The sequence below is a fragment of the Piliocolobus tephrosceles genome, chromosome 9 (genome assembly GCF_002776525.5).
Source record: "Piliocolobus tephrosceles isolate RC106 chromosome 9, ASM277652v3, whole genome shotgun sequence".
Lineage (NCBI taxonomy): Eukaryota > Metazoa > Chordata > Mammalia > Primates > Cercopithecidae > Piliocolobus > Piliocolobus tephrosceles.
In genome coordinates, this window is record NC_045442.1 from 39,102,048 (window position 1) to 39,112,121 (window position 10,074).

At 37.7% G+C, this 10,074-nt stretch overlaps 1 protein-coding gene across 2 annotated transcripts in view; it reads right to left on the minus strand.

Annotated features, from left to right (window-relative positions):
• HELLS (helicase, lymphoid specific) overlaps window positions 1-10,074 on the minus strand; it is a 53,745-nt gene that overhangs the window by 15,606 nt on the left and 28,065 nt on the right. The window contains exons 10-13 of one of the 2 annotated variants that reach the window (XM_023226279.1): window positions 8,492-8,635; window positions 3,549-3,745; window positions 2,022-2,118; window positions 954-1,091 (exon numbers count right to left, since the gene is read on the minus strand). In XM_023226279.1, coding sequence (XP_023082047.1) covers window positions 954-1,091; window positions 2,022-2,118; window positions 3,549-3,745; window positions 8,492-8,635 — 576 coding nt within the window. The remainder of the gene's footprint in view (window positions 1-953; window positions 1,092-2,021; window positions 2,119-3,548; window positions 3,746-8,491; window positions 8,636-10,074) is intronic. The other variant, XM_023226280.1, reaches the window with a different exon arrangement.

Consider the following 10,074-nt stretch of genomic DNA (forward strand, 5'->3'; position numbering starts at 1 on the left):
AAAAAAAAAAAAAAAAAAAAAAAGAATTCCTGCATATAGAAAATAGTTAAGAAAATATACTAGCGATTTAAAACTATCTCCAACTAATCTGAATTCATTTTGAATGAAAACTTTTTCCTCCAGTAATGCATTAAAACATAATTACAAAAAAGCATAAAAGTAACATAAACTCAAATTTAAGCACAGTATTGCAGAGAATATTCTTATTGCTAGAACATTCAAAAACTGACCCTATTTTTGATAAACTGTTGAATTTGGATAGATACAATAAAAGTCCATTATCATATCTTAATATTAATGGATATTTGAAGTTATCTTCAATTCCAGTGAGCCCTGTTATGGAATTATCAACTACGACAATCACTACAAATGTTCAATCAAAAGGCAGATTATCATTTCTCAGGAATATCTATCTACCTGTATACTCTGTGAGGTAACCTGTAAGTGACCAATTCTATAAATATTCATTGTCTTGACTCTCTAATTAAATTTCCTAAGAAGAGAAACTTAATCCTTTGCTATACTATATGGATTTAACTACTGATGAGGATGTGATGTCAAAACACATCTCTTCCTAAATAAGTCATTTACCCCAATAATTCATACTAGGACATTTAAAAGCTTCTATAACTATTAGCACATTGAAATTTCGATCATTGGCTAGTCACAGCAGGAAAAAAAGAAAATTTTAAATATAAACACACACGCTTGTGCACATGAACACACAAAAAGACACCATAAACAAAGTTTATCCCAAAAAGTGAGGAGGGGAAAGAAATTCTTCACAACATACAGACCATTAACTTATTTTTAACATAGTTATTATAAACCATTAAGAAATAAATATTCCAACACATGTTGGAATATAGTCACAAGGAACTATCTATAAACATCTCAATTTAGCAATAATCATCCTTTTTAATCTCTGCAACACACTGTAAAGGACTTCTAACCTCAAAACTGGTATGAAGTTTGAGTAAATAAGTATTTTCATATGGACGTATGTCATATAAATCTTTTCCGGAGGGCAATTTGCCTTCAAAGAAGCCATCATCTGTAAATTCTAACACATACATTCTAGGAATTCTTTCCTAAGGAAATAGCCAGTAATGGGCAAAGGTGTAGTGTTAAGTAGAGACACTACAACCTTATTTATATTGTAGAAAATTTTGAAAAGAGGAAGAGATAGGTATAATTAATTATAGTAGAACAGGACAATGGAATAATAAGCAGTTATTAAAAACCACTGGTTGAAATCTACATGTAGTAAAAGGAAAATAATTTTCTGGTAACTGTTTAAAAGACTATCTTAAGGAATAATTTTATTTTTACAATCTTTTTCTTCATAAAATATAGATAAAACACACGTGTTTACACAAAGACAGAAAAGAGTCTGGACTGTCATACAACACAACACAATCATTCCACATGCACTGCTAGGAAGTACAATTTTAAGAGGAAGTGATATTTTTACTTTTCAGTTCTCTCCTGCCTCACATTTTTCTCATGAACACGTATAAACTTTAATATCAGAAAAAATGATAAAGACTTCGAATAAAATTGCTACACAACTGAGAAGCTTTTCAGGCTCACATGACTAGATTACCTTTGAAAGATAATGTTTCTCTAAATTAAAGATAGGTAGGATGGGGTAGGAATTACAGAAAGCAATAAAAATAGATGAAACAGCAGTCATGCAAGGATGTAAATTATAAAAGTATTATTGGCAAGCATTCCATAAAAACCATTCCATAAAAACCACAGATTGCTGTTTTGTGCTTGACAAAAACTCTGTAACCATTGGGGTAAAATGAGTATACTATCTGAAAAGGACAAAACTTAGGTAAGCATTTGAGTTCTGTCATAAAACTCAAGAGAAGAAAAAACAAAGGAGTCATTTAAATGTAGGAGGACCTTCATTTTTCAAATCTCCACTACAAAGGATTAGACAGGTGATCTCCAGAGTTCCTTTTATACTCTATCGAGCCTATGGTTAAGCAGAATAAGAAAACATAGAAAACCTGATGCAGCATATGCAATACATTCTGCTCTCTTTCTTTAGCAATAATATCTTCAGCAGTTTCAGAAAGACTAGTGATGTCAAACCAAGACTCAAAGCTGGAAGAGAAAAATGTTTAAGTTAACCACATAAATTCAGTTATGTCAACATGATACATGATTTATTATTTACAGTAATAATCTGTGATACTGAAACATATAATTGTTGTACCAAATCCTTAGGTGCAATTTTTAAAAATTATAATGGAAAAGAACACATTCAAACAACAAAGATATATTGATTGGATTTTTGAACCATCAAGAACTGTGAGCTTAAAGGGAACACTTTTCTGATTTATAAACAGATTAACAACCGTACAGTAGTATAAAAATCAAATAAGATTAAGGTATATATTTATAATTTTACTTTACAAAAGTGAGAACTATCTCTGAAAACCAAAGTCATATGATTTTCTCCACCAGTCTTAAGTATGGCCCACTACAATATTTTAAAATTCAACATATACATAACTTGACAATATTATACATGCTTATTCCTTCCCAGTGTTAAAAATATATATATTACAATGAGCAATTAAGTATGAGCATGCAGATTAATAATATGTAATAGGTAACACTACATCCAACTGTGGAAAATGCTAGTAACATTTATGCAGTACACTAGATGTTCCCAAACTTGGATCACCAGAATGATGTTCAAAAAAAGATTCTCAACTCCTATCTTGACACTGTAATTCAGTATGTCTGCATAGGACCTGGAATTCTTGTCTTTCAATAATAGCGCCCAGAGTCACAATAAGGTAGCCTACCTTGAGACACCATTCGGTAACCAGATTTGAAATAAATTCCCAAAATTTAAAATTATTTTTCCACATCCAATTAGCTTACTTCCTTCACTGATGCCAAAACAAGTATAAATTACCTTTTTTGCCCAGGTTTTATTTCTGTTGTAATCAGTTTTAGATTATGTTAACAGTACCTCCTCCTCCACTCTGAAGTTACTAATTACTTTCTGAAAACTACTTTTATTTCTGATTGTATTATATAAGCTAAGATTCAAACATAGTTTCCAGAATTAAAACACTACGTTTACATTGGGAGACCTCAGTTTTAACTTTGGCTCTGGTGCTAACTAGTCTTACCTTGTAACAACTCTACACCTAGGTTTTCTTTTATGTGAGATAGGGAATAATTTAACAACTCTATTGTCTCTGGTTGTTTCATGAGGATATAATGAGAAAAATCTATCTTAAAACGTTTTACAAAGGTAACACATAAAAGAACCTTATTATAAAAATATTATCTTAAAGTAGCATTCAGCAGTCTTCCTTTAACCAATGCAAGTAAGTTTTAAATAATCTTTTCTTAATCTGCTCTCACATAATTTTTGACAGGAGTAGAACATACAATATACACCAAAAAGAACTTGCCAAATATTTGGCATTTTAATTCAGTTACTGAAAAGAAAGTAATTTTAACTAACAGCACAGATTTTTGAGGTTAAATCATTAAATAACTGGCTTACCCACCTTTTCAAGTCATCAAATACATCTGGCAACAAAAAGTTTAGCAATGACCAAAGTTCTGATAAATTGTTTTGCAAGGGAGTACCAGTCAAAAGAAGTTTGTTATCAGCATTGAATCGTTTTAACTCCCTGATTAGACGGCACTTCATATTCTTAATCCTGTGTCCTTCATCTACTATTAAGTATTTCCAATAGCAATGCTAGAAAATGAATTGAGGAAAAAGATTTTTAAACAATGATCTCACAATTTTTCTAACAAGAATTCTAAAAATAAAACATCTATTATGAGGGATGGATGTTGAATTTTATCAAATGTAATTTCAGTAACTACTGAGATGATCATGTTTTCATTTGATCCACTTACAAGGATTCCTAAAATTGATAGATATTTCAGTTCCTGGAAGAGTTATCTACTAAAATACGCAATAAAGCTTGAACTCCACCTATTCTGAATTTAAGATTTCCCTATTCAGACCTTAGTCAACGCAGCTGTAGCTTTCTTTTCTAATGTTTTCCCAAGTTTTGATATTAATATTATGCTATACTACTAAAAATTGAGAGTTTTTATTAGTTCCATATGCGCTGAAACATCAAACAGCACTAGAATTTTCCCTTCTTTATTTAAGCAATTTATATTTTCACAGAAAGTCACCCATTCACTTTCACAAACTTATCATGAAAATGTTTTAACTTTGGCCGGGCGCGGTGGCTCAAGCCTGTAATCCCAGCACTTTGGGAGGCCGAGACGGGCGGATCACGAGGTCAGGAGATCGAGACCATCCTGGCTAACACGGTGAAACCCCGTCTCTACTAAAAAAATACAAAAACCTAGCCGGGCGAGGTGGCGGGCGCCTGTAGTTCCAGCTACTCCGGAGGCTGAGGCAGGAGAATGGCGTAAACCTGAGAGGAGGAGCTTGCAGTGAGCTGAGATCCGGCCACTGCACTCTAGCCTGGGTGACAGAGCCAGACTCCGTCTCAAAAAAAAAAAAAAGAAAATGTTTTAACTTTCTCATTTTAATATCTGTGATTTCTCATATATCTTTATCAGGAAAATTTATAATTAATCTAATTTATATTAACATACAGAAATACGAAGTATTTCTGGAAATATAAATAACAATCTGAAAAATAGAGGTATCCTTAAAAAAATGGGACTGACAAATTGAGGAAAGAGTATAGAGAATGTTTTGCATTTTGCTTTATATATCCCAAAAGAATCAAGAAAGTTTATAGTATTGTGTCTTCTTTATGAAAATAACTAGGAAGAGATTTATTTTCCTGGCAATATGGTAAAACCAGAAAACCTGAATTATCTCTCACTGTAAGACAGCTATCTAAAAATGCCAGATAAAAATATAAAATATCCTTTGCCGGGCGCAGTGGCTCAGGCCTGCAATCCCAGCACTTTGGGAGGCCGAAGCAGACAGATTACCTGAGGTCAGGAGTTTCAGACCAGCCTGGCCAACTTGGTTAAACCCCATCTCTACTAAAAATACAAAAATTAGCCGGACGTGGTGGCACACGCCTGTAATCCCAGCTACTCAGGAGGCTGAGGGAGAATTGCTTGAGCAGGGAGACGGAGGCTGCAGTGAGCCGAGATCCTGCCACTGCACTCCAGCCTGGGTGACAGAGTGAGACTGTCTCAAAAAAAAAAAAAAAAAAAATTGGGCCGGGCACGGTGGCCCACGCCTGTAATCCCAGCACTTTGGGAGGCCAAGGCAGGGGAATCAGAAGGTTAGGAGATCGAGGCCAGTTTGACCAACATGGTGAAATCCCGTTTCTACTAAAAATACAAAAAACAGCCAGGCGTGGTGGTGACTGCCTGTAATCCCAGCTACTCAGGAGGCTGAGACAGAAGAATCGCTTGAACCTCGGAGGCGGAGGTTACAGTGAGCCAAGATTGTGCCACTGCACTCCAGCCTGGGCAACAGAGCAAGACTCCGTCTCCAAACAAAAAAAAAATGTATATGTATATATATCCTTTTATAATGGGTAGGTGAGAGAAAAAAAAACAAGGAAACAAATGATGAGCAATCTGAAAGCCAAATTAGCAAGTGAACTCAGTCACTTCCGGTAGCACTCAGCAACAAAAGCCCTGGAACCTCACACTCAGAGTAAGCTAAAATTCTTGAAATGATAACATAAGCTCACTGAAATGGAAAACTCGAAAGTTTCTAGCCACTGGCAAATGAAATGGACAAGGAAGCTTAACTATTTCATTATAGGACGGGTACGGAAAACAGATTAGAAGGGTCTTCATGTTATATTACTGAGTAGGAAACACAAATTGCAAAAGTGAATGCAGGCCGGAAGCAGTGGCTCACACCTGTACTCCCAGCACTTTGTGAGGCCTAGGCAGGTGGATGGCTTGAGACACCCTGTCCCTACAAAAAAATACAAGAAACAGGTGTGGTGACAGACGTCTGTAGTCCCGGCTACTCAGGAGACTGAGGTAGAAGAATCACTTGAGCCGAGGAGGTTCAGGCTACAGTGAGCTGAGATCGTGCCACAGGACTCCAGCCTGGGTGATAAAGTGAGACCCTGTCTCAGACCAAAAAAAAAAAAAATGAATGTATAGTATGATCATATGTGCAAATTATACCTACATGTTAGCTATAATTATTGAGTATAAAGTAGTTCTCTGGGAGGCTGAGGTGGGCAGATCACGAGGGCAGGAGATCAAGACCATCCTGGCTAACACAGTGAAACCCCGTCTCTACTAAAATTACAAAAAAATCAGCCGGGCGTGGCAGGGGGTGCCTGTAGTCCCAGCTACTCCGGAGGCTGAGGCAGGAGAATGGCATGAACCTGGGAGGCAGAGCTTGCAGTGAGCCGAGATCACGCCACTGCGCTCCAGCCTGGGCGACAGAGCAAGACTCCGTCTCAAAAACAGGAAGAAAAAAAAAAAAACAGTAGTTCTCAGGTAGAATTACAGGTGCTTTTACATCTTCCTGTACACTACCCTTTTAAAAAATTGGTATATATTACTTTTACTGTAAAGAAATGGTTTATATCAGGGGTCCCCAACCCCCAGGCCACAGACCTGTAGGGGTCCGTGGCATGTTAGGAACCAGGCCACAGAGCAGGAGGTAAGCACCTGTGAGGGAGGGAAGCTTTATGTGTATTTACAGCAAAGGGAAGCTTCATTTATATTTACAGCCACTCCCCACTGCTCACATTATGGCCTGAGCTCCGCCTCCTGTCAGATCAGGAGACAACATATTCTCATAGGAGCATGAATTCTATTGCGAACTGCCTATCCAAGGGATTTGGGTTGTGCGCTCCTTATAAAAATCTAATGTTGGATGATTTGTCATTGTTTCCCATCATCCCTAGATGGAAAACAAGCTCAGGGCTACCACTGATTCTACATTATGGTGAGTTATAAAATTATTATTATTATTTTGAGACACAGTCTCACTCGGTTGCCCAGCCTATAGTACAGAGGAGTGATCTCCGCTCACTGCAACATCTGCCTCCCAGGTTCAGGCAATTATCCTGCCTCAGCCTCCCAAGGAGCTGGGCCACTGTGCCCATGTAATTTTTATTTTTCTAGAGATGTGGTTTCACCATGTTGGCCAGGAAGGTCTCAAACTCCTCACCTCAAGTGATCTGCCCACCTAAGCTTCCCAAAGTGCTGGGATTATACGCGTGAGCCACTATGGCCGGCCCTATTATATTATGTATTACAATTTTATAATAATAAAAATAAAGTGCACAATAATTGTAATGCACTTGTATCATTCTGAAACCACCCCCCACCCATGGTCTATGGAAAACTTGTCTTCCACAAAACCAGTTTCTGGTGCCAAATGGTTGCAGACTGCTAGTTTGAATTTTTTTTTTTTTTGAGATAGACTCTCACTGTAGCACGGGCTGGAGTGCAGTGGCACAATCTCAGCTCACTGCAACCTCCACCTCCAGGGTCAAGCAATCCTCGTGCCATTACATATGTGCACCACCACACCGAGCTAATTTCTGTATTTTTAGTAGAGACACGGGTTTGTCATGTTGGCCAGGCTGGTCTGGAACTCCTGGCCTCAAGGGATCTGCCCGCCTCACCCTCCCAAAGTGCTGGAATTACTGGCATGAGCCTTCAAGCTCAGCCTGGTTTAAATATTTTTTAATGCTGTACACATTCGTCAACTTTGCTAAACTCTTGAGCTAAGATTTCTGCAAATCATATTGCAAAGTTTTACCAGCACACACGCAAAACCTGACAATATTGGTCATAATTATGCAAGTCATAATTATTCCACTTACGACTTATGTGTTTTAATTTTATGTTGAAACCATTAAGTACTTTCCTATTTCCAAGCAAGATAAACCTAAGGGTACTGCACTAAGAGGGTTCTCACATGGCCAGAGAAAGGAAAAACAAAGCAGTCAAGAATTATAAATGAATGAGGTAGAGCATTGAGGAAGAAGTTCAAAACATCAATAAATGAATTAACAGAAGGCACGAAAGAAGAAGGCACAATTTTTCAATTGTGTTACGCTAACTGGAAATTATTTAAGTAAGTAGCTACAACATCAAGAAAACAGAAATGAAAATGTTAACAAATAGTCCAATAAGATACTCTAAAAATAACTTGTCTTCAAATACTCTTATTTGATTAAAATATAATAGATAGGTAAATTCTGTATATTCAAAGTAACTGTCACAAATATATCTGTAATACATTCAGAGATTAGGTCTATTTCTGGATGATTCTAAGCCATATGTTAAACTGCCATAAGCTTTAATTACATTGTTACAAATGATGGCCTTCATCCCAATCATTCTGTTAATAAAAGTCTCCAGATTCTACAGGTATATGCACAATATAATCTATAATTTCAACAACAAAAAATGAGACAAATGCTCCCAGATGGTGAGAAAGTGGTATAAATTAAGAAAAACATGTTTTATGTATTACAAAGAAACCAATGAAGATCATTTGTACCTGTAACGCATTTCGGTCTCTCATGGCTATTTCAAATGACGTGATTACCACAGGATGAATTTGCAGAGTCCCTTTCCGTTTGTAGATATTTCTTACCAATTTTTGACGTTCTTCCTGGGTTCCATGATATAACATTGTAGGGATCTGAAAAATTTTATATTGATTTATATCAAACTTAAGAACAAAATGTAAAAATTGACTATTTAGAGAATATAAATCATTCTGAGGGAAAAAATATAATTTAAAATTTCAGTTCTATTTTTCTATAGCAAAATAAGCCAAGCAATTCTAACAAATCATTGAACTACTATGGGAGAAAAATGAAAAAAAAAAAAAAGAAGTCAGGCCCAGCACAATGGCTCACACCTGTAATCTCAACACTCTTGGGAAGCCAAGGCAAGCAGATCTCTAAAGTCTGCGAGTAGTTCAAGATCAACCTGAGCAACATGGAGAAATCCCATCTCTACACAAAATACAAAAATTAGCTGGGTGTGGTGATACGCACCTGTAGTGCCAGCTACTCACCCAGTGGAGTGAGATGGGTTCACATGAGCTACTCAGGTATGAGATAGCAGGCTCACATAGGCCTGGGAGGTGAAGGCCACAGTGAGCCAGAATGGCGCCATTGCACTCCAGCCTGGGCAAAAGAGCAACAACATCCTGTCTGAAGAAAAAATAAAAATAATAAAGTAATAAAAACAAATACAAAGGCCAGGTGGGATGGCTCATGCCTGTAATCCCAGCACTTTGGGAAGCTGAGGCAGGCAGATCACCCAAGGTCAGGAGTTCCAGACCAGCCTGACCAACACGGAGAAACCCTGTCTCTACTAAAAATAAAAAATTAGCTGGGCATGGTGGCACACACCCGTAATCCCAGCTACTTGGGAGGCTAAGACAGGAGAATTGCTCGAACCCAGGAGGCAGAGGTTGCAGTGAGCCGAGATAGTGTCATTGCACCCCAGCCTGGGCAGCAAGAGCCAAACTCTTTCTCTCTCTCACACACACACAACAAAAACCCATAAATACATATAGGTCGGGTGTGGTGGCTGACGCCCGTAATCCCAGCACTTGGGAGGCCGAGGTGGGTGGATCACAAGATCAGGAGATCGAGACTATCCTGGCCAACATGGTGAAACCTCGTTTCTACTAAAATATAAAAAATTAGCCAGGTGTGCTGGTGTGTGCCTATACTCCCAGCTACTACACTCCAGTCTGGTGACAGAGAGACTTCATTTCAAAATAAATAAATTATATATATATAAAAAATGAGGCAGATGGTGACATTACTTCTAGAATATATGTATTTCTCATAAGGCAAAAATGTGCAGAAGGGCTGGGCACGGGGGGAACGGTGGCTCACATTTATAATCCCAGCACTTTGGGAGGCCAAGGTGCATGGATCTCTTCAGGCCAGGAGTTCAAGACCAGCCTGGCCAACACAGCAAGACACTGTCTCTACTAAAAATATAAAATTAGCTGGGCATGGTGGCACATGCTTGTAGTCCTAGCTACTCAGGTGGCTGAGGCACAAGAATCGACTCAACATGGGAGTTAGAGGTTGCAGTGAACCAAGATTGCGTCCC